This window comes from Strongylocentrotus purpuratus, unplaced genomic scaffold (assembly GCF_000002235.5).
Source record: "Strongylocentrotus purpuratus isolate Spur 01 unplaced genomic scaffold, Spur_5.0 spur5_scaffold_18, whole genome shotgun sequence".
NCBI classification, from domain to species: Eukaryota; Metazoa; Echinodermata; class Echinoidea; order Camarodonta; family Strongylocentrotidae; genus Strongylocentrotus; species Strongylocentrotus purpuratus.
In genome coordinates, this window is record NW_022145603.1 from 6953599 (window position 1) to 6979004 (window position 25406).

Below are 25406 nucleotides of genomic sequence, written 5' to 3' on the forward strand. Positions count from 1 at the left end.
TATCATTAGTTCTTGTAATTACTTGAAGGGGAAGTCCACAAGCATATATCATGTTGGTTTGACCCTTTATAGCCAGGGCTATTTTGAAACTGCATAGCCCAGAATGCGGGAGGGGGGGGGGGGTGGGGGGGAGTTGGCTCCTTCCTTTAAAGCGTGAACACTTTCATGCATGTCAGGTGAAGTGTAAAGAATACTATGGTAATTTCAATTTTTCAGAAAAATTCACTCATTTGCATATTTATGGTAATTGATGCTTATTAAGCCCCCTTCCCCCAGGGCTATGTAGGGTTAAATGGAAATTAAATGAACAGCTTTACAGTGAGATTATCTGTGATTATCTTGTTCATCCCCATTCACATTAAAGCTCAAAAGTCACAACTTGCAAGGAGGCAAATGGCTCAGTGGTATCAAAGGCCTGAATCCTCATTACAAAGTCCCTAGGAGAGGACTAAAAGCGGTCGGTCCCCTGGTAAAAATAAGCCATATCAACCCAAGCTACCCAAATCTAAGAGTATCATTAATTCATATTGGCCGATGAGATTGCGTTACCTTCACAGCTTCCTTCAATTTCAGCAAAGCCCTCAGTGCAGATACACCTGAAGTCTCCCACAGTGTTGATGCATTCTCGACTGTCGCTACAGACACGAGTACTTTCTGCGCACTCATTTGTGTCTAGATAGTGGGTAAAACAAATAATTGATCAAGTTTTGCTATCTATAAGGACCATTATTCATAAGGACCATTAACTATAACGTGTGACAATATATAAATAGCGAGCAAACCATAGGCAATTTACCTCGCTATTCATAAGGACCGCCATTCATAATAGTAATAAAAATAATGATATGTGTGGTTTGCATATAGCTTAATACCCCGATGATGATTCTAAGCCCTGTACAGATATGTAAACAATGCAGTATTTGTATAGCTATACAATTCTTCAGTGTCTTACACTCCAAGACTGGACATTGGAATAATTGCTGGTATCAAGATTTTACAAAAAGAAAGACAATGCTTTACCTGTTGCCTCTGAAGAGAGTTTATACAACTGTTCCCCGTAAAGCAATGGGGTAATTTTGAACACCTATAATTATCCTGTTATGTGTACAGAAGTTGTAGGGACTTTGTTTACCTTGTCTAATAATAGCAACAGTTCCTAATACAGGTATATTCAATTTCATATTAGAAAATTATTGTAAAGTATAAATGAGATTTTTGGTAGTCCTTTACGTTTCTGTTCCTCACTCATTTAAGCATTGCTTAAAGGTAAAATGAGAAAAGATCCTAAATAAATTTGGTATTTTCTCAAACAATGTATATAAATGTACATCTAGTGGTATATAATAACTCTTTGATATTTAGAATGCTTGATTCATATTCTAGCACCGGCAGTGATACAGATTGGCGATCATAATTATACTGGACATGTACATGCAGTATGCTTGATTGAAAATGCTTTTAAATAACTGCCAAATTAATCATTTTTTTCACATACTTATAACATCACAAAACTTTATACTTTACTTTGTAAGGGATGAATAATTTAGTTGTTAACTGTAAATGTACATGTAGTGTCTCTGTCACATGTATTTGCAGACAGCACAGCAAGAACTAAGGGACCTTCTCGTTTATACTGTACATCATCATTGACCAAGGTCAGTATTTTCCCTCTTACGAGGGATTACTGACTTTCGCGCCATGATGAGGCTCCCTCCCTCCACTTATTCTAATTTTCCCCGAGCGTCCTCCTTATTTACAATGATAATACAAAAACATAGTAATTCCATATCATTTACCATTGCAGGTCTTGGGTGAATCATTCTGGTACCCAGAAGCACATGTACACATGAAATCACCATCTGTGTTCACGCACGAAGAGATATCCGGAGGACAGGTGTTTTGAACGTTGTCACATTCATTAAAATCTGTCAGGAATGATATTAATAACAATATTAATAATGATAATAATAACAATTTGATTTTTATGGGGAATAATACAGAGCCTCTGTAGTCTTCCCTTCAAACTACTAATATTTTCTCTGTCAGCATCATCCATTTATTTTGTGGTTTTCCTGTTTTCTATTGTATTCCCAAGAATGATGGGTAGTTTTACTACTAGAGATTATCTATGCCCTTTAACCCTGAAAATTGCTGGGCTATTTGAGGTCTTAATATGGCCCGGGGGGGGGGGGGGGGGGTGCATTATGCCCCCACCCTAAGATCTCGATCGCTGCAAAAATGTGCATGCATGTCAAGTGAAGTGTATAGAATACTGTGGTAATTTTTTTTTTTTTTTAAATTCACACATTTGCATATGTATGGTAATTTATGCAAATGTCATAAAATTCACCTTTTTACCCATAAATCATATATTCTTTATATTTAAGCATTTCTTTTTCACTACATGTATTTGTTAGACCATTTGAAACAATAATATGACAACCAATTTGGAAGAGCTAGATTATTCCTTATGTTATCTCCTGTTTTGATAATTTTTTATGTATTTCATTGTTTTTTCAACTTTTGTAATTTTTTTGTTGTTGTATTTCTAACTACAATTTAACTACTTTGACTCCTAAAACAAACACCTAAACTTTAAACAAGACCCAATAACCAATGTTTTATCTCTTTTTTAGGAAATATGACATTTCCATATATTTTGTACACAAATCACAAAAATGAGCAATTGTTGGGTTGACATGCGAAGACAAAAGATCATGTGACTTTGTAACTGTACGCCTGATTTAAAAAAAAATTGTTTAAAGATGCGCAAACGATATACATAGGTAGGAAAGTTGTCAACAAGTAGAACAAATTGTGAAAAACAGAGTTAATTCATATGTATTCATATGAATTCCATACTTAATATGTGATTCATATACGATATTATGTTTGTTATTTACCATACCAGTAAAAAGATACCATACCTGTACAATTGCTATCCATATTCTCCCTCACGTAACCTTCGGAGCACATGCATTCATAAGAGCCAACCGAGTTGGAGCAGTTACTGTTTGGTCCACAGAATTGAAGGACATCACTGCATTCATCTTGATCTACATATCCATAGACATACATTGGATGGGAAAAGAAAGGATACAATATCGATTACAGATTATTTTTGGACGTACAAAGCTTGTTATTCTTAGTTTTGAGAAGGTTATGTTTCAAAATGTATTTGTGAACTACATGTTCGTAATGGGATTCAAGTCATTTTATTGAGCTATTATCATAATCATCATTTTTTGTATTATAATTGTTATTATCAACATTATCATTGCCATTACCATCATTATAAGTATATCATTATTATTATTACCATTAATGTCATTATAATTATCACTATGAATATTATCATCATCATTTTTATTAATATTACTATTGTCATTATTATAATTATAATTATCCTTATTTTTCTTTGTTTCTTCTTCTTATCTTATCGTTATTGTCATTAATATAATCTTAATGATCCATACCTGAGCAGGATATCCCATCTCCCTCGTAACCATTGTTGCATTCGCACGAATAGTTTCCAAGAGTATTCACACAAGACGCTAGTTGATGACATGTGAACAAGGATGGGTTCTGACACTCAATGATATCGGTACATGCCGCGTAGGGATCACCTTGAAAACCAGGCAGACAGGAACATGTGAACGAACCTTCATTGTCTGAACAGTCAGCATACACACCACACGGCGGGTCTACTTCACACTCATTGATATCTACATTAAATGACAATATGAACATCATACAGTGAGACCTGTCTACAAAGACTACTCAAGAAAAGCGATCTTTACATGTAAACAACTTGGTTTTTATGTATACCGGTAGGTTCTTGTATAGAGATATTGAATGCTTTGAGAGGCCTGGCTGTTAAATAGGCTCAAGAGAACACGCACACATCTTGCCATGACCCAGAGGCTTGCCAATAAAAGGATAAGGTAAGAATTCTTGGTAGATTTTTTTTTCTTCAATTGGCATTTAAAAGACATATCGACTGCTTTAATATTCGAGGTCTGGCTCACAAGAAATTGCACATCTTGCCATGACCCCTCGGTGCGCCGCCCACCCAGGCAAGCCTCTGGGTCATGGCAAGATGTGCAATTTCTTGTGAGCCAGACCTCGAATATTAAAGCAGTCGATATGTCTTTTAAATGCCAATTGAAGAAAAAAAAATCTACCAAGAATTCTTACCTTATCCTTTTATTGAGTAAAGATTGGTTAAAACATCACAGAAAATCTGAGACACTTTCTGTTAATCTTGGCTGGAAAGATGACTGAACGTTACAATCATTTACATTCATTGTGCATAATAATTACAATTAAATTCTCTAGGCGTTTTATATTATAAACTTGGATAACATAATCATAATCCAGAAAGATATAAATACTGAGTGCATGACAAGATAGGTCTAAATGGATTTCTTTAAAGTTTTGAAAGAAGATCTTTTTTTCCTAATTGTTATGAGTGGAGACTTCAGCAGAGCAGGAGCTGATGTCACGATGATTTGGTTTTCTGTATATGTCCTTTCTATTCAGGTGGTCACTATGAAAAAGCAGGTTTCACTGAAATTAAGCCTATTATGATGTTATACATACACACACACATACATACATGTATACATGCTCTGTTCATCAATAGAGCTGTTTGCTAATTTTATGCTGACAAATCAGATGATTGCCATAGGCTTGCCAGTCATGGCAACAAATAATGTATGCACATTGGATTCCATCTACAGTATAGCCGTACATAGGCCCTGACTTAAATAACTATTAACCAGGGGTTCTGCACAAATTTATATTCATTATCAAACCGGTCTATTACTGACAGACAAGAATTATTGACAGCAATAAAGAGGAGATTAAAAAGAGTATAAACACTATATGATTAATTGATAAATCAAGTTCATTGTTACTTTAATATTTATATTCATAGACTTTTTGACATGATTTGAATACATAAAATAATTCAATAAGTAAATGAAATGAAAATTTCATCAATGTAATACATTCATCCTCAGCACATATCCATTGAAAATGCAGATTAAAAATGTCAATTGATTTGACATGGTTTGTCAAATGTAACAATTGTTACAACAAAAAGCTACATTGAGACGTTAAATATTAAATGATAAAAAACAGAATACATTCAAGATATTATACAAGAGTAAAATTAAAATAATAACCATAATCTTGTATTGATATAGACATCTTTGTCTTAATATATGCGACTACAAAGAGATTGAGAGCAGTTATAGGAGAGTAAACTGTTCTTTTGTGTTTAGTCCTATTGAGGACTACTTGAAATTGTTGAGATGGAAGTAAAAGGAGAGAAGTTGTGAGGTAAAAGGAGAGAGAGGTATTCTTTTGTGAGTAAATGCCTGAAAAAGGCTGGTGAACCTAGGAATGAATCCGGAGAGGGGGAAAGAGAGAGATATTTGTTCTTAAATATTGTATCTACTTACTTGAGCAACTTAGACCATTCCCAGTATAACCTTCAAGACAGGTACATGAGAAGGACCCATCTGTGTTGTTGCATGCAGCATTCTCATCACAAGGAGATTGATCACACTCATTATTATCTTTTAAAGAAAGTGAAAATTTGGATGGATTAATTCTTATAGCATGTACACACTACAGGAAAAATAAACGAAAATTTCATTAAGAAATGTTGTATAAACTATCAAGTATTATTATACAGCGAAAGGAGCAGCATACTACATGTAGACAACATCATCGTATACGGAAGTTAATTTCAACAAAGTCAGTTTATATGACAGGTTTCCAATCACTAGAGCATTTCCGCGCACATTCTGTGGAATCTTTTTTTTTCCCTCTCATATATTACTCATTTCTCGCATAATGTCTTTACATTTGTATGTATTTGCATTTAATATGTTAAAATGTGTACTTTTTTCAAAGGAATTAGAAAATAAAAAAATCTGAAATGTCGTACCTACACAGCTGAAGCCATTACCAGAGAAACCTGGCATACACATACAATTGAAAGAGCCATTTGTATCCATGCAATTCGCGAAGACGTGGCATGGGGACGTAGAAAGGCACTCATCGGTATCTATATGAGGAGTACACACAGCATAAAAAAAGAACAAAGAGTGAGATGTGGAAGTGGGTACTCTCAGAGTTTTTCATATCGGAGTGGGTGTTCGTCAGGGATCAGTCTTATCTCCACTGCTGCTCGCTACTGTGGTCGATTTTTTTTATTGGAACCAGGAAATAAAGATGTGCTATGGAAATGTCGTTTGCAGATGATTAAGTTTTGATGGCTGAATCAATGCAGCAGCAGGTTAGGGATTTCACTGGAAGTTCATTTGGACGGACGGACAGACAACCCAAATCTCCTACAAAGTTCAATATTTGTGCTGTATTGGGCTCTTTAACTTACCTCAAAGTCGGGTCTACTCCACATTCTTGTAAAATAATGTTATACAATCACTTAATAAAATAAATTATGATAGTATTGGGGTAATTGTGTGCTTTATTTTATTTAAAGTCTGGTTGTGGGCCAAAAATAAAAAATAAAAAAAATTATGCCTAAAAGAATAAAAGAAAATAATTTTGTGTAGTTTGTTTCCATGTCAGCTGGAGAAGAACTTGAATGGGATAGGAGAGAAAAAATACATTAATATTATTTCTATTTCTAAATCAATTTCTTTTCTTCATTTTTTTCAATGATATTTATGCTAAACTTTTGTCCGATATTTAAAATCTTTCTCATGCCTGCATCTACCAATAATTTGTTTTTCTCCTGGACTAATATGTCTCTTTCCTTTCAAAAGTTTGACCAATAAAGTGAGGTTGAAATTAAGTGCCTTACTTGTACACATTGCTCCATTTCCCGTGTAGCCATCATTGCATGAACAGGAGAAGGACCCTTCTGTATTGGAACATGCAGCATTGGTATCACAATCTTGAGTACCATCAAGACATTCATCCCGATCTAAAATAATATAAAGAAAAACAAAATCGATCAACGCTTCTAATCATCCGAGTACTAAGTCATATAAACATGATGGAATGAATTCAAGTGAAATATTGCAGATCATTCCTGTCTGGCACATTGCCACTCCAGGCACTCCGTTATTATTACTCCGGCTTTAGAACAACTGCCATCACTGTGCTTGAATAATATGCACTCTTCTGAAAAAATCAAGGGTGTTTTGATTTAAGCTGTGGTGCGAAACCATTGTCAAAACCTCCATAACAAACTTATCTTAACCCTATTTAGCCCGGGCTATTTTAACAGTTGGGTTGCTTTCTTTGTCTCTATGAACAGTCATTCATTTGCCACACATGCAACTTTGCACAAACGAATAGGGACCAATTGATATATGGATTGCTACATGTGTGTCCAAAACAATCCAGGCTTTGCACAATTTCCCATTTCCAGGGTCGAATAGCTCCATAAACAACACTTAAATAATCTTGCACTGAAAACAGTTAAATAATCTTAAACTCTTTTGTTTATCTACCCCATGCTAAATACTATGTGGCACAAGGAGAATATTTGTGTGGCATATAAAGCGATAATAACAGATATTGAACCTGAAGATGAGTACTATATACTAATATAAACAAATATGTGTTTAGCCGTAATTATACAAATAATTCGAGTGCGCATGTGCATAGTAAATAAACACTGTACGCAGGTTAAGGCACAATATGATAATGGATTAGACTTGTGGAGTTCAACTAGTATAACTAAACAGCATAATGCACTTCTCAGTGCGTGAATCAATTTCCTTGCCATTTGGAACTGCATGTATTTTATCATAATTTTAATTTGTATGTGCCAAAAGTGAGAAACCATGTCTCCAATGAACTTTACAATTTTTCGCCCAAATTGAGTTTAGCATAAAAAGTATAGCTCACTATGTTTACAAGAAGAGTGTACTTTAGCTTCACAATGAATCAATATCATAAGGCCAAATATAAGTACCGAGGTGGGGGGGGGGGGGTGTTAATGTTTTATAAATGTGATGTCTATGTAACATTAATAAAAAAAGAAATGCATATTTAACAAAAAAATTGAAGAGATGCAACTTAAACAGAATTGTTCTGGCAGCGCATAGTCATTTGATAAAAAAGAATGATTTCATCTTCCATGTGTATTAGTTTATTTCATAACAACAGTTTTACCTGGATATTGTCACATTTTGGGCCCCAATTTCATGGAATTTACATAAAGGAATAATACAATCAAGGCCTACCTGAACAACTTCTTCCGTTTACATCGAGCAAGAAGCCCGTTACACAGGAACAGTCGTATCCTCCTGGGATGTTATCGCAGTCCATTTCGCAACGATTCTCCCCAAGGCATTCATTGACGTCTGTGGGAAATAAGAGGGATAAATAAACACAGATATTGAATCACATTAAATTTTGCTATTAACCGTAGAACAAAATTAAAACATAAAATTTAATAATACAATGTACATGTATATTCAAAAGATACCAATCCGGCAGCTGCTCAATAACGAATCCCAAATTTTTGATTTTGTTGATATTTGGATGTAATGGGAACTATCAGATGCCTTTTAATGGAAAATTGTGCCAGAGTTTCAATAAAATGAATCACACTTGACAGCTCTCAAACAAATAATTTGATTAATGAGTTGCACATATATAAGAAGTGAACAACAAATAATTAGAACAACCGTAACAGAAAGATGATACACAATATTTTTGCAACAAGCTTTTGTCACATGTTATACCATGAACTCCAGTTGAAAATATGTCTTCTCTGAGGTGATGGGCAAAGCAGTTTTTTCTCAGGGGTATGGCCCAAAAGAAAATAGTCACCATGCCATTTAACCAAAATCTTTTACTGTATTGGTGCCTCAAAAAGAGTGCATGGTATTTCGATATATATCCCTCATTAACAAATGAAAAATTAAAAGTGTTAGCTATTTAGAAATGCATCTGAAAATAAATATCCACTTATACCTAATTAGTCAAAACGAGCACATACTAAGCTCACAAAAAAGTGCAGCCCATTTCACAGTGGCTGCAGTGGCAATATCATGACAGGCCTATCGATGGCTTGGAACAGTAATATAAAAGGCTTTACCCCGGTTGACGCCATGCAAACCCCATTTTGGGCTTCAAGGTGGAAGTATTATACGTGAGCCATCTGTAGCCAATCCTTGCACTAGGACTTTTTAGAAGTAGAATATATGTGTATACACAGGCAAGTATCTGCTTACTTGGAGCCCTATATATGTTTTCAAGTATTGTGGAGTTCAGAACATACAATCCATTGTCACTTGCATTACCCATGTCATTTTACTTCACAAATAGTCTTATCTTAGATCTAGTATGGCTAATACCTTACAGCGGGACTGCACTACTTGTAGCTACTTGCGCCCTCTATATAACAAACAATGCCTAAGCGACACGTTGTTCCCCCACGGTCCCCTTTTTCTTAAGTAATTGAGAGCTGATTTGATGACATAACCATCTGTCAGTGATCAAGCAGGGAGGTTTAATCCCTCCTAGCCAAACTAGTGCAGATAGGCTTTAATAAATACTTACATATGGCCGGCAATATATAAGGACAAAATAGGTTGGTATTTTTCATACCTGTGCAGTTGTTTATAGTTGAATTGAATTCATATCCAGTCTGATCGCATACACAGATTTCCCCGTCCGTAGAATTAATGCAGACACCAGAGCCACATTCGAGGTCACAACTTTCAGTAACTGCAATATTCATATTAAAGAATTTCAGATGAAAAATATTACAGTATTGGGTAGCCACAACTGCTATCATTATCAGCCCCGCATTCGTTGCTAGGATACCTCGGTTGAGAGTGTTGACACCTTAAGAAATTGTGTCTGCACAAAAGCCTAATTGATCCCAGTTAAAGGGAAAGCCAACCTTTGTAATATTTGTATTTCTATGAAAACAGAAAACTAAGAAAAAAAAAGGTAAAAGTTTGAAATAAATCGGAATAAGAAAAATATGAATATTTGACATATAAAATCGCTACATCTGTTTCAATATGAAATTGTCAAGTTGGTCAGTGAATATTGACAAAATCTTAATTTATGTCAGGCTCGTCAGTTAACTGCCTTCTACATTGGGGTAGTCACTTAAAAAGATATTGTGGGTAGCATATCATTATATTATTTTTTGCGAATAGAGTTGCATTAATATCACAATTGAATGACACGCACCATTAAAACTAAAACAACAACCGCATCAGATCATATACGTTGGAATATTGAGTCATTTTGGTAGTTTGTAGCGATATTCCAATTGACTATTACAGGAGCTTTGCTACTGCTAGAGTGTAAGGTGGGGATGACCTCCCACTCAATTATTTTGGGTTTTTCTTTTCAGGAAGGCATATTTAAGGGCCCGATTGATCATATACGGTTTTTCAAATCGGCAACAACAACTTAATTTTTCTTTTAATGCTATATTTTCAATGCAATGCAGTGTCTCTGGAAACGATATGCAGTATGTGAGAAGGGAATTTGTCCAAAAGTTGGGAAAATTTCAAATTTTGATAACAAAACGTAACATGTGTTGCTAATTTATGAATTATAATGCATACTTGCCCTCCTAAAATCTGTGATATCGAATGCAAATGATCATGCATACTAAACTACAACGTTTTCGACTCCTATAATACCTTTTTAATTCAGACCTACTATATTGTGTAACTCAGTATGCGAGCCTATTCACTTTATTACAAGCTATGCTCTTTATTAAGGCTTCCTACATTGTACATTGTATTACCTTGCCTGTCATATCTATATATTTTGAAACTTCTATTTTCTGTACATGTATACTTGATTTGAAATCTTTATTTTTTTGTTGCAATCTACCCTAATACACTTGTATGAACAAAAAAAAAAGTTTTTTTAAAAGTAAATGGGGAACAAATACACTTCAAACTTCAACTAAAATTAAAATGGGCACATGGTGTGCATAATTTAGTTTCCCTTCTTATCATGCATGTGGTATACTCGTTACAGCTCTGAATCAAGAGCTGTCCAGCACGTCAAACCACAAAATGAGGGAGGGGGATTTCAAAGGGTTAACAAAAGGAAATACATACCCATGCATGTCTTGTTATCATTCATAAGAATAAAGCCTGAAAAACAACTGCAGTTGAACCCAGGACTGTCATTAATGCAGCTCTGCTGACAATCGTGAGTTCCCAATGTACATTCATCGATATCTGTGAAAATAGAATAGCAAGAACAATAAGAATAACAATGACAGTTAACAAACATAAAGTAATAATAATTTTTTTATGTTAATAATATGTCTTATTTTACCAAGGGTAGCCTCATCAGTATTTACACTGTTCTCCTTAAGGGACCTGCAATCATATAATACACCCCGGCTTTAGCCAAGCTTCCATGATTAAGGCGCACAAGCACTCAATAAATTTCTTCTTACCAATAATAACATTAAAAAACAATTATAATGATAGCAGTAATATTAATATAAATATCATTCATAGTATCATTATACAATCTACATTATTTGTCTCTGTATGTTTTTTGGTTATCTCTGCCTGGAAATAAATTAAAATAGTACTGCTCTGACTTGAATGGTGATGCGATATGGGCCACATATAGACCATGATTGGTTGATAGTTTGTCTCATGATTGAAGTGCACCAATCATCTCCAAATGCAATTTGTGTATAGCTAGAGTATGTGACGTCACCCTAAAAAACCTACGTGGTATTCTATGGGTTAGCGGCTAAGAAGTTTGAAGAAAACAAAGGATAACTTCAAGCACCTATCACGGAACGCAAGTACGTCTACGCTTGTTCTATGCGAACACAGATACATGCATCGACTAGTCTATTTTCTTTGTATCTCTTTGTAAAACAAATATTTGGACCTCATATTTTGAATCCAGTACAACAGGGTACCCCTTCCGTCACAACAAAAAATGTTTTGGTGATTGAGTTAAGGGTGCAAAAATACAACAGTGGAAATGGCTTCAATGGACAAAGTTGCACGGCATTTCTACATGAATATGTGTACAAGGTTTTGGCAATTTTCTTCAATTTTTTAATGAGTTTTTCTTTCATGGACTTATTTGTACCTCTTTCCATAACTAGATAGGTACCATTTCGGTTTGGGTTGTGGCATCCAAGGGATGTACAAATACCACGCCCATTGTCAGTTCAAACTGGAAGGCTGCCATAGCATCACATGGCTCACACCTATTATCAATGTCCATGACTTTCCATAACTTATCATAATTAATTATTTTTCCATGACTATCTAGGTTTTTCCATAATTTATAAGAATATAGAATTTGTGATAGCTACATGTACATATAGGTGTTTATAACTACCTTCACATGCGAATCCATTTCCTTGAAATCCTTCGTTACATGAGCAGACAAATGATCCATTAGTATTCACACACTGTGCGTCCATATCACAATTAGGGTCATCGTCACATTCATTCGCATCTAGATAAAGATAGATAATGCATTACAGTGAAAACCGTTACGTCTTTCAGATAGTGATGCCAAAGGTCGGTCCCCAGACATTAATCATTATATCTGATTGATTTGATAAACGTAGGTAAAAAACCCAATTACACACCTGTATATAAAGACCGCTCAATGGAGACAAGAAAAGCGGTCTTTATAGTGAGGTAGTCTTTAAACGAATAGTCATATATTAAGTGTTGCGTCACTAGTAATTTTAAAGTCTAACATACTTTACATACATAAGACAGTAAGATGGATTTCAATAGATAGATTTGGTACCAAATTTGTAGTCATGTACCAAATTTTGACCGAAATATTAAAACTTTCCCACAATTACTCAAAAATTAAAATTGCCCATTGAATTATGTACAGACAGCACAAATGTATGATTTGAATTCTCATTATTTCAGTTTCAGACATTACCATTTACTAGCCAAACTAACCTTTTAATTATAAGACGGTAATACAAAGTTGGTTAGCTAAGATTTGATACCAACATTGTAGACATATGTCAAGTTTTGACCAAAATTTACAAGGGCTTTCAACATTGCACAAAATTCTCAATTTCACCACTAAAATTGTATGGGCAGCACCGCTTCCTTCTCCACCCCTGGTGTTCCAACTTCAAAATGCTGTAACACTAATTGTGAATATATAACTTTAATAATTAGCAAGAAAATTACATTGTAACTCAACTTCGAAAATGCTACCAAAATTGTTTGTATCAGCAATATGGTTTTGAAGAAAATTTTACTCTAGGATGGAACCAACATGTGTACAGCACCACCTTTTTTGTTGTCAAACTCATGACTTGTGAAGAATCTTTTTACATGTAAAGATTTGCTAAGGCATAATAAAATATATAATGTCATTATTGTATTGCATAATCATTATATCTTTTGGGCAAAACAGAAGTTGTTATGGGCTGTAATTTTGAGAATCATTGATGTAAGAGAGTATTTTCTTCACCTTCACATTCTCCCTGTAGACTTTTTCTGTAGCCGTCGGCACACTGACACTCAAACAATCCGTTTGTGTTGACACACAGAGCTGACATAGTACAGTTATCATCTTCAGAGGCACACTCGTCGATATCTAGATAGAAATATCAAAGCATATGTCAATTTATTTTGTGAGTAAAATTTTTACGCAAAAAGTAGAATGACAAGATATTGCAAAAAAAGTCACTTCAGGCTTAAAGTTGCTCAAGCATGGGTATATAGAGGACAATACACAGACGTGCGATACCTATGCCATCGTGCAAATTTTTTACACAAGGGATTGTGTAATTTCGAACAACTGTTTGTAATTTAGCTTTAAAATATCAAATTTATTGATATGTGATTAATTGAATACATTTTAAAATGCACATTATTATAGTTCTGTAAACATGTTTATTTACAATTTAATCTTGCAAGTTTTATTTGATATTTGATGGAAACTCATTAAGATTATATTTTCAAAATATGGTCAATGTCCGGGCGTTGCTAGATCTTGCTTAGCAAGCATGCAACATACGTGTACATGATATTTCACTTTGTATGCACTGTACGTACACTGCAAATGTTCATGCAGACTTCATATGACTGCATTATGTACGATTATTATGGTATTACGTGCGGTACTCCCAAACTGCGCCAATGTAAACACTGAGTTTCATTCAGGAGATTATGGCAGGTTCTGTGTGCTGCCCTCTATATACTCAAGCTTGAACATCTTTAAAAGAGGTATTTTGTAACCAGAGATTTCATTTGCACAGGCTTATTCGCAAACGCTCTGTAAAGTGCTAAACATTTTGTGCATACGGAAGCATACCGACTTTCACTGTTTGTAATCCTTATAACACACAGAAATATGGAGTACACGTAGGACCATTGTTGCATTATACCCACCTAGCTCGCCCACCTGTGACCAAATAGACTATTTTTGTTATAATGTTATGTAATCATTTCATTAGCTTGTTCCGAATAATTGTATTTCAACAGTTACAACTGAAAATTGAAAATATAAAAGGTACGAGCCATGTAGTTGGCCTCTGCCAGGTCCCTCCCAGTGCATGTGTCAGCCAGCATGACACAGTCAGTAGATGGTCCATGGTCTGTTGGGGGGGGGGGGGGTGTTTCCATTTACTGTACCGCTTCTTTTTGACCCACCTGACACACTCACACATGACCCACTTTGTTCCCATGAATTTTCTACACAGAGGCATTTTCATGAGAATATTTATTGAACGCAGTTGCCATTCATTTAGATGTAAAAAGACTGCGGTGGCTTAGCAGGTCACATCTGAATGAGCACATAGTTTAATATTATAACCGTGAAGACCTTCCTGACTTACCAAAGCATTCGATTCCATTTCCAACATATCCTGCATTACAGGTGCAGAGGTAGCTCCCAGGATTATTCTCACACGTCGCATCATCACTGCAATCATCGTCGTTAGTGGAGCACTCATTAGCATCCTCACAGTAGGTACCGTTGCCGACCCAGCCTCCATCACAAGCACATGAGAAACTACCAGGTGAATTATCACAAGTCGACTGTGAGGCGCAGTCATTTAGAGATTCGTCCAGACATTCATTCATATCTTGAATAGAGAAAAGAAATAGAAGGTGACAGCTAGGTCAGGGTAGTGGTGAGCACAATTTGTCTTTCATTTTTGCCCCAGAAAATTTGAAAAATCGGTCTACCGATATTTTGCTCAGTGGGGGGGGGGGGGGGGGTGTAATGAGCACTAAATTTCAACCCCCGTTCCTCTACATTTCCTCTTTCCAACCAATGCCAGATTATCCAACCACCCATCTCCTACTCTTCATCTTTCCAACCAATGCCAGATTATCCAACCACCCATCTCCTACTCTTCATCTTTCCAACCAATGCCAGATTATCCAACCACCCATCTCCTACTCTTCATCTTTCCAACCAATGCCAGATTATCCAACCACCCATCTCCTACTCTTCATCTTTCCCACCAATGCCAGATTATCCTAACCCCATTCCTCTTCTCTTCCTCTTTTCCACAGATGCAAGATTGTACAGTATGCAGTGGGCTTTAGACAGTCTATTCATACAGATTGCATATACCTGACCACAGTTAAGTGTTTTGTGCAAGCATGCTCACCAATAGGGGCAACCTTGTCAAACAGTGCAAGGAATTAATGGCTTTGTGTGTGAATCGCGACCAAACAATACTGAGCGTGGTCAATACATATCCACCCGCCTTCTGCCCGCGCAAATGTGGAAGTTTATCATGGGCGGTACTGTACCTGTACAAGTGGTTCCATCTCCTACGTAACCCTCATTGCACGTGCATATGAAAGAGCCTTCATTGTTTCCACACGTTGCTTCCGCATCGCATTGGCTCTCCACCGTGCATTCATCAATATCTGGGAATAAAGACAATCATAAGCTTAATTATCATCATTATCATCATCATCACAATTAATTTTTTTACAAAATCGGGTGTTTGTTAGAGAGCATCTTATTGGCTGAGAAGCAATCACATGGCAATTTGTTATACGTGACCAAATATGCAAAATACAGCCTCTTTTTGCATAATAAAATGTACGTCATACCGCATATATCTAAGTATGTGCATACCAATTGTTTGTACTGCCTTAGCCGCATAGATCTGACATGGAAAGCTTGATGGCTTGAACAAACCCCCCAAGGTATGAGATCTCAAATACCCTTATACTTGTATGCAACACATATTGAATGCATATCGTTCTATATAAAATATATATATTATAAGCCAGAATTTCCCAAGTGCAATTCTATTTCAACGTCAGCATGCATAACATCACTCAGGAATTTGTCTTTTCATACATTGTGTTATACTGAACTCTGGAGCATTCAATATTTGTATAACGTAGTGCAGCTACATGTACTACCATGTGCTAGCTTTTCTGCCTTTTGGTGAACGTGAACCTAATCATTGGTGTGCTTTTAAAAATCATTATTGTTCTTATCATTATTATTATTATTACGTTTATTATTATGATTGTTATGATTATTATTATAACCAAAATTATCATAACCATTGTAATGATGATTATCATGATTCTTATCATTACTCTTACTTTTTCACTATTCATATCATCATCATCATCATTATAGTTGACATTACTGACCTTCACAATTGACGTTATCATTTGTAATTGGAGAAAATCCGACTTCACAATAGCACTGATAGGAACCGATGGTATTATTACAAAGACTGTTGTTTTGGCAACCGTGTGTACCCAATATGCATTCGTTGATATCTGTAAATAAATAAATATTTCAATTTCCGATACAACTCATATTAACCCGACATGTGACTGAAACCTCTTTCAGATGTGAAGCTGTGAAACGCGGCATTTTTCAGGTTTGTTTGTTTTAGCATTTATTTATTCATCTTAGGTGAACACTTACTTTGAAACTTTTGTAGAAATTTTGATCTTCAAAATCAGGACTAAATGAATACATGTCATAATAATTAAAGAAATTAAATTGTTCATATCCTTACAACATTTTGCAATTTGTCAAGATTTATATATTTTTTGATAATGGGACATATTAAGCATTTTCGACAAATATTCAACAATAGCCCTAGTACAATCAGTCCAACTTTCATTCTTGAGTTACGAAAAAAACATAAAAACATCAAATTTACAAGGACTATATATAAATAATATAGTTATTACTGTACTTGTACTGTCACAAAATATAATGTGGTGATTCATTGCGTTGAAATTATGCTTTATATGAAGGGACAGTCTAATGTATAGCATATCCTATAAGTTAAACAAGTTTCAGTGAATTGCATTATGTAACTGTGAACATAAATTGACATAAACATAACAATATTCACATTTGTAAAACGCTTACTAAAATGTTTCTAAGCACCTTACATTGTAATTATTATTACCATAGTCATTGGATTCTCTAAATTATTACTGTTATTATTATTATCATTATCATCATTATTTTTATCAGTATAATGTATTATTGATACTATTATTATCATTATTATTATCATTATCAGGTAGGCTGTATATCTTAAAGACCACCTTACTATTATTATCATTATAATCAAAAGATACTTACCATTACACCTTCTTTGATCCATATCAAGTGTAAAGCCATCATTACACGTGCAATCATATCCATTAAGTCTGTTATCACAGTTCTGATCACATTCATTAAGTGTGTCATTTGCACACTCATCAACATCTAGACAAAAATCGGTATAAAACAATGTCATCTAAAAGCACACAATAAACTGTCCGTTCCATGACAATTTGGGGGCTAAAATCGATACTGAAAGATGAAGTTGAGTTCTGGTCATGCAGTTACAAGTACATTATGGAAGAAACTGTTTAGAAACAAAGGTGAACAGTCAATAAAGTAATATATAATAAATATTGCATGCAGTGATGTTTTAGAATCATCAAAACAACAAGAAATGTACTGGCAAATTGCTGAAAACTACACACAGAAAGGAGTTGGGTTATGAATTAAAAAACGACAAATGTACATGTCGCACTATGATAATCAGTACAGTTTGATATAGTATCATGATGTAGTTGAAAATCATAGATGACTTTAAGAGAATACTAAAAACACTTTATTAACAAGTGTTTTCTCCTGAATGTGTTGTTTTGTTTTATTTTAAGCACCTTTAGGTTATCTTTGTCATCAATCTTTTTATTTTCAGAGGCTTGAGCACCATCTGGGTGAAAATGTTGCTCACTATAAATGACTACATTTCAACTGTTGTAATTATTATTATTATCTTAATTGGTATCATGATATTTATTTTAAAAATTATTGTTACTTGGTAAACAAAGGCATACCAAAGCAAGTTAATCCATCTCCTGTAAGAGACGGTGGGCATGGTCCACACATCGGCATAACTGAAGGTGGCGGCAAGTCAGAGCAGAAAACACCTTCGTAACAAGGGGAACGTTGACAAGAGTCGAAGTCTACACCACAGTGATCACCTGACCAGCCAACCTCGCATGTACATGTGACAACCTGTAACACAGTCATTAAATTCAATCCATTGATGTTTTATTAACAAGAAAATAAATATTTGAACTTTGCATGGTTTGGCAAGCACAGTCAAGATACCCTCCCTTTTCACCTAAGATCCTAACTGATAACAATTTGAATGACCAGATGCCCATTTTTTTTTACATTTTCATTCAGCGACTCATTTATTGTTAATTGTTTTTGCTCACTCATGCATGACTGGTATAATTATAAATGTATATAATTTTAAAGAGGTTTAATTTTATGTTTATTTTAATTAATGAAAGCTAGGTTAATATTAAATACTTATTTTAGAATCTTAACAATAATGGTAATAGTGTCCACTTTCTTGTTTTTACTGAGTGTAATATCATATTTACTATAATTTAAAATGGATAACAAACATATATATAAACAGTACATATCAAAGCCATAAAAAAGTAGATGATCTTTATCTTATGAAAACAAATTATAAAACAAGCAATGGATGGCTAATTAGTTAAGAAACGTTTTATACAAATCAAACAAAAGCAAGAATAACAAAATTGAAATATCATGTATGAATAGAAGTGCTAAGAACATTCTGACAGTACTTCTAGCTATTTTCCACTTACGATTTGTACAACACCATAATCTGTATTTTGGAAAAACACAGTCACAAAGGAATCTGGAAATAAACTCAAGGTAATTTCAATTGCTTTTGTGCCACCTTTTGATAAATGTGCAAAACATTACAATGGATGTTACCTAATTTGAACATGATTTCTAAAAAGAGCAGTGAGGTGATTATTTGTGAGTCTCCGTGACTGTGTTATGCAAGGAGATATGGAATTCTTCAGTAATTTATTTTTGTGAAATGAAAGTGTTGCTGTAAAAATAGGGCAAATAGGGCAAAGCGATTATGCAAATTACTTGCTTGAGAAAACATTGACAAAGTTGTTTAGATCATACAGAAGAAACATCTGTATTGGTACACCAATAGAAATCACAAGCTGCGTTAAAAAGAAAATATGTATAGACCTATTTGTGTGATTTTTAAAATTATTTCGAAATGCCAAAAAATACATTCATATTTTCAAGATCTAAGTTTGCTGCTACTAACAGTGAATGATTGTTTATATGCTTTTGTTAATATTTGTCCAGTAATTCAATATTTCTACTCACGGTAAAGCCATTGTTGTTGAGATCCTGATTTGCTGCTAAGTTGTCAAAGTTGCATACTCCATCATTAGAACACTGACACACTCTGACCTTGTAAGCTAGTAATGTACTCGCTCCAAAATCATCGGTTGCTACGATCTCAATCATAGAAACATCTAAGCTTGGAGGAGTCCACGTGAACAATCCAGTATCTGCAACAGTCAAAGAATATAATGACTAGAAATGCAATCGTATCTCAACGATGTGCGTGCAATGACGCCATGTTTCTACATGTCAAACGAAAGAGCTTTTCTTGGACTATCCAGAGCAATTTGTACGAAGTCTGTAGCTTCTGTGTTACTTGAGATAGGTGGGGCGAAAGAAAGGCCTCAACAGTGACCTTGATGGGATGGTATTGACTACACCTACGAAGTTTGAAAGAAATTGGGATAGGGGAAAGAACATAGAAAGGGCTCACAAGCACTGCGTGCAAAAACCAATGGGATTTGGTGCATGTTGGTCATTGCAACAAAGATCGTTCTGGGGGTCACTAAGCGTGAACCCGATTTGCCCCATAGACAATGCGTGTAATGCATGGGTGGAAAACGTACAGGATCTGTATTATGACGGGAGTTAAATTGTTTTTTCTCTCTCTCTTTATGTCTCTTTATGGGCCGTATTTGGTATCATTGGAAAGAGAATTTCATGGTTGTTATTGTGAACCACTCTTTTTTTTGTCTATGATGATCCTATCGAAACACGTGATGTAAAAGAGATTTATAGGACAAAATGGCGTCTTAAATGGCCCCCTTGACCAATTTCAAAAATCCGGCCACGAGGTGCCCTGCGTATTGCAACTCGGAATGTCACTGCAAATTTTCAAGGAAAGAAAAGGACGTTTAGGGGGCGAAAAGTAGTCTGAAAAAATGACATTATAGCCGATATGTGTTATAATTGGGTGGAAACTCGGGGGAATTCGTATAGGTACCCTTGTTCAAATGTGATTTACTCAAAATTGTCTGTGTGAACATATACCATACTTGGTATCATTCGAAAGGGCACTTCATTGCGGTCAGTTTGACACCATCGTCATCTGCGCGCAATGTACTGCACGTATTCAACGCGCTATTACGTAATGCACAGCAAATTCATCATTTTTGGCGATAACTTTGCGAAGAGGGCATTAAACTTTATTCAACTTGGCAGACAGTTGTCACGTATATGGATATATGTGTCTGCCAAGTTTCATTGATGTAGGTATAAAGATCGCTAATTTAGAGCAATCTGAAGTTATTTCTCAATTTTCTTGAAAATGGCGAATTTGGAGGGCATTTTTCGCAAAGTCGGTCAGTGTTAGGGTATATAATTTTGTATATGGCTGGAAAGGGCATATGTTCAGGTATCTAAATCCAAAAAAGGGTACGGGTCTGCCAAGCCAAAATGGAGATAGGGCCACAGAAAGAAATCCCATTCCCAGAAGTTTAGAGGGCGCTATTTATGTTTTGCATAGACATTGGAGCGTGAAATTTGGCATGGCTATGTGCAATCATGAGATAAAGATACTGTGAGATTTAAATACAAAACGGAATTTATATGAGAAAGTTATGGCAGTTTTAGATTATTTAGGGGTCCATTTTTCAAGAATTTTAGAGATTTTTGACGGAGTCGGTTTCTGATGTGAATTTTGAGTACGAAGATGGCATTTTGAAGGTCAAGTGATACGTCGCAGATTAAAGAACAACTCTTAGACTATCTAGAGAGATTTGTAAGAAGTTTGTAGGATCTAGGATAGTGGAGATAGGCAGGAAGATAGAAAGGCCTTATAATGGACCGGAAACGGACAAAATGGCGCCTGGACGTTTACGCATGAGTGATTTCAGAAAACGAAAAAGTAGGTGACCTAGATTGGATATCAGAGATTACGCCTACGAAGTTTGAAAGGAATCGAGCAAGAGTAAAGGATCTAGATAGGGTCCACAAGCACTACGTGCAAAACGAATAGGATTTCGGACGCTAGGAAGAAGTAAGAATATTAATAACGTGAACGAAAACAAGGCAATGACGAAGGTCGTCATTGCAATAATAATAATATATAATAATAAAAACATGTAATAACAACAATGTATGACACGCTATGTGAATCATTCCTCTGGAAGTGGCAGCAATTTTTGTGTCATCCTTATGTTCCAAGAAGGGACAAAGATCCCCTCTCCCCTCCCTGCATGAAACAAAAGGATGACGTAGAGATTGCCACTAGTATAGTACTCAGTGTTATAATAGTGGCTCGGACTATCGTCAAGGCCGGCTAGGAGCAGCATCACAAAACAATATATGTGGTAGATTAAAGTATAATGCATCTCTATAGAAAATTTGAAAGATATCTGTCAAGAAATGTGGCAGTTATAGCGCACAAAAGACAGCATCACCTATCACTGAAGATGTGTATAATTTACAAAGGACACCTCCATACAAAATTTGAACAAAATATGAAAGAAATCTGTCAAGAAATGCATGTGGCAGTTAGAGCGCATAAAAGACATTTGACCCTATAAAGGACTGAACAATGAGGACAGCATCACCCAAAAGTGTACATGTATAGATTATATCAAGACCAAATAACAAATGTTTATCTCTTTTTAGGAAAAAATAATATTTCAATGTTTATACCTAATCGCGGAAATGAGGGATTTAGGGGGCTGACATGCAAAGACAAAAGGTCATGTGACTTTGTAACGGTAGGTCCGATTTTTGAAAATGTGTCCATAAAGACACGCAAGACTCTAAGGGAAACAGTCGTGAAGTGGCACAATCAAATATTGAAGCATTACATAGTAATTGTGAATGTAGAGGAGTGGGGCAGGCTAAATCAGCCCCCCCCCCCCCCAGCACTTTTAGGGTTAAGGATTCTGGAGGAAAAAAACATCAGATGACCTTTTTGTATGGTGAAAAAGAGAAAGCAAAATAAACCATTTCTTTGGAAAAAGAAATAGAAGAAAAGATATAGGCGAAATACGTGCATCATCAGATCATGGGTAAGAATCCCATTGGCAGTCTGTGGATAAAAAGGCAACCAATAAACGGTTTTGAAAAATTCTGCATTATGGTAATTTATGCAAATAAAGTCATACAATTCACATTTTTACAATAAATCATTAATTCTTCATATTATATTTACATTAATTTTCATTACATACATTAAATATATTTTAGACCATTTAGAATAATAATACAACAAAATTTGGAAAGGCCAGGTTATTCCTTATGTTATCTATTGCTTTGATAATTTATTATGCATTTCATTGTTTTTTAACTTATGTATTTAAATATTTAAGTGCTGGTCATCCTCAGGGGTTCCAGAACAATGTGAACATTTGTGGAGGGGGGGGGGGGTATAATGGCCCCCCTCCCTGGCCTAATAGGGGTTAATGTGCTCACAAATTACCCAAGATTCTAGCTACCTCTAGGCTCCCGATATTTTGTGCTCACAGCATTCAAGGAATTCCTTCCTACCAATTTGGAGACTTCAACAATTTTTTCAATGAAATCATTCTTTTTCATTATCGTCAAAGCTTTACTGCTCATGTCCGATTTGTAATTGTCATCAGAGCATACTAGATTAAAAGATGAATATTAAACGTCACTAAAAATCGACAATAAACTGCAACATACTTTGGTCTATGGTTGCGCCAGGCTGAACACCCTGCAATGAATACTGGACAACATCTCCGTCATTTGGATCTGAAGCTGTTATTTGTAAGGTGACTGTTTGGTCAACAGTTACACGCAGTATACCGCTCTCTGACAGTGCATCTGTCAAACTGGTCTCAATGACAGATGTGATGTTTGGTGGGAAGTTATCTATAAATTAAATGAAATCAAAATAATAACAACATTAATAATATTAATAATAATCAAAATAATAATAATGATAACAATAAAAGTAAAATAAATATTAATGAAAATAATGATAATAATAAGAAGAATATCATTTCATTTCTAAAGTGTGTTTTGATGTGATACATAGCGCATTTTTTACATAAACATATTTAAACTGTACCAGTGTATTTTGCATGATGTTTCGTTAACGGTAGGAGGGGGTGTTTAAAAATTTGTTATTTCTAAGTATTCATTTTGTTTTTTGAGGAAGAAAATTACTACGAGCTGTAACTTACTTAAATCCGATAGCTGTATTTCAAAAGCATTATTAGAAGACAATGTATCTAAACCAACTGATGGATCAACTGCTAGGGAATCAAAGAGGCATGCTTCACTATCCCCGCAAAACGCTTTAGCTTCTGCTGCCAAATCCGGGTCTGCCGCAATCAGCTCTGAGAGGAAGGGAGGGACGTAGTCAGGATCGTTATAATGACTCCAATCCCGATCACCATAATCGAAAAGAGATTCACTCGGTGAGATCATCCCTTCAGAGAAAAGAAATAAATACAAAATAAATGGTAAAGTGAAATCTGTATATAAAGACAACTCAATAGACCTTTTTGAGAAAATTGCACATTTTGTACTAGATCTTTAAAAATTAAAGCATCAAACAGTAGTATCTGAATGAGTAACACAAATTCAAAGTACTCAAAGAAAATGTATTTCATTTTTTTGTTGTAATTTCATTTGTGAGATTGAATATATGTTGTGAATTATCTGTATCATTAAAAAGAGTAATAAATTGTTCACAAATTTAGTACACAACATATGGTGATATGTAAGACATGCTGAAACAAGTACAGGAATTTGGGAAATATTGTTGGGTTTTGGAAGAATGTTGAAACAAGCAAAACCCATTCACACAGATAACATTAAAAAGAAGGAAAGTAACTTACAACTTTGTCCAAAATCAAAGATTTCTCTCTCTGTCAGGTTTTTCTCAGCTGTATCCATGATGATGGTTCCGTCCCGGTATTGGAAATCATCATTCTTATCACCATTCATGAGGCCTAAACAAAATGATAATAATTAAAATAATAACATTAATGATGACAAAACTAATGATATAATAATGATAGTACTATCATTATTAATAATAATAATAATAATAATAATAATAATGATAGTTACAATAAATGTAGTAATTTATAATAATGATACTTGTTATCCTCATCATTTTTAATAATGTAATTTTTGTAATTTTTATTATTATCATTTTTATTATTATTACACTACTAACCGAATAGACCATTTCCAATCCCTCCAGTAGCGTATTCTCGAGGAACAAAACTATTTCCTAGTAATATCCCGGTTCTGAAAACCACACGAAGTCCGGAGCTAGGTATGTCTGGTAGTTTGAAGGTTACGATGATAGCAGTTTCACTTTCTGCCGCCTCATCATCACTGTATAAGTTGAAAGTTGGATCAGCGGAATCGTAGCCATCTGCATGAAGAAATACATTGATCTCGTGAAAGAATTTGTTATAGAGCAATTTCATCCACAAGTGAATAGTCTCTTGATATGACTTCTGATAATGTTACTGGTACACAAAAGAATCGGTCGTAAACGGTCAAAGTAAGAAATGTTCATTTGGGATGAAATAAATTGGATAAATATCATACAGTGCATGTCGTACGGGCCACAGTGCATGTAATCCCCCTGCATGTATATCATTTTAAAACTTGAGAAAGGCTCCTCCTATCAAAACAGATATTATGCATTCAATATATTTGTTTAATTTCATATATTATCTGTATAAAATTATGTACACTTGAAATATTGTATCAAGCCATATTGGTAAAAAAGAAAGAAA

At 34.9% G+C, this 25406-nt stretch overlaps 1 protein-coding gene across 1 annotated transcript in view; it reads right to left on the reverse strand.

Moving 5' to 3' along the window:
- Positions 1-25406, reverse strand: part of LOC100891475 (fibrillin-2) — a 65597-nt gene that overhangs the window by 25783 nt on the left and 14408 nt on the right. Inside the window, exons 10-31 of the mRNA XM_030989112.1 lie at positions 24833-25036; positions 24489-24602; positions 23829-24077; positions 23326-23514; positions 19681-19868; positions 18339-18519; positions 17590-17715; positions 16632-16763; positions 15765-15884; positions 14837-15085; positions 13468-13593; positions 12355-12474; positions 11094-11216; positions 9607-9726; positions 8235-8354; positions 6842-6964; positions 5960-6079; positions 5469-5585; positions 3477-3725; positions 2928-3056; positions 1797-1925; positions 550-672 (exon numbers count right to left, since the gene is read on the reverse strand). Of these exons, the coding sequence (XP_030844972.1) occupies positions 550-672; positions 1797-1925; positions 2928-3056; positions 3477-3725; positions 5469-5585; positions 5960-6079; positions 6842-6964; positions 8235-8354; positions 9607-9726; positions 11094-11216; positions 12355-12474; positions 13468-13593; positions 14837-15085; positions 15765-15884; positions 16632-16763; positions 17590-17715; positions 18339-18519; positions 19681-19868; positions 23326-23514; positions 23829-24077; positions 24489-24602; positions 24833-25036 (3351 nt within the window). The remainder of the gene's footprint in view (positions 1-549; positions 673-1796; positions 1926-2927; positions 3057-3476; positions 3726-5468; positions 5586-5959; positions 6080-6841; positions 6965-8234; positions 8355-9606; positions 9727-11093; positions 11217-12354; positions 12475-13467; positions 13594-14836; positions 15086-15764; positions 15885-16631; positions 16764-17589; positions 17716-18338; positions 18520-19680; positions 19869-23325; positions 23515-23828; positions 24078-24488; positions 24603-24832; positions 25037-25406) is intronic.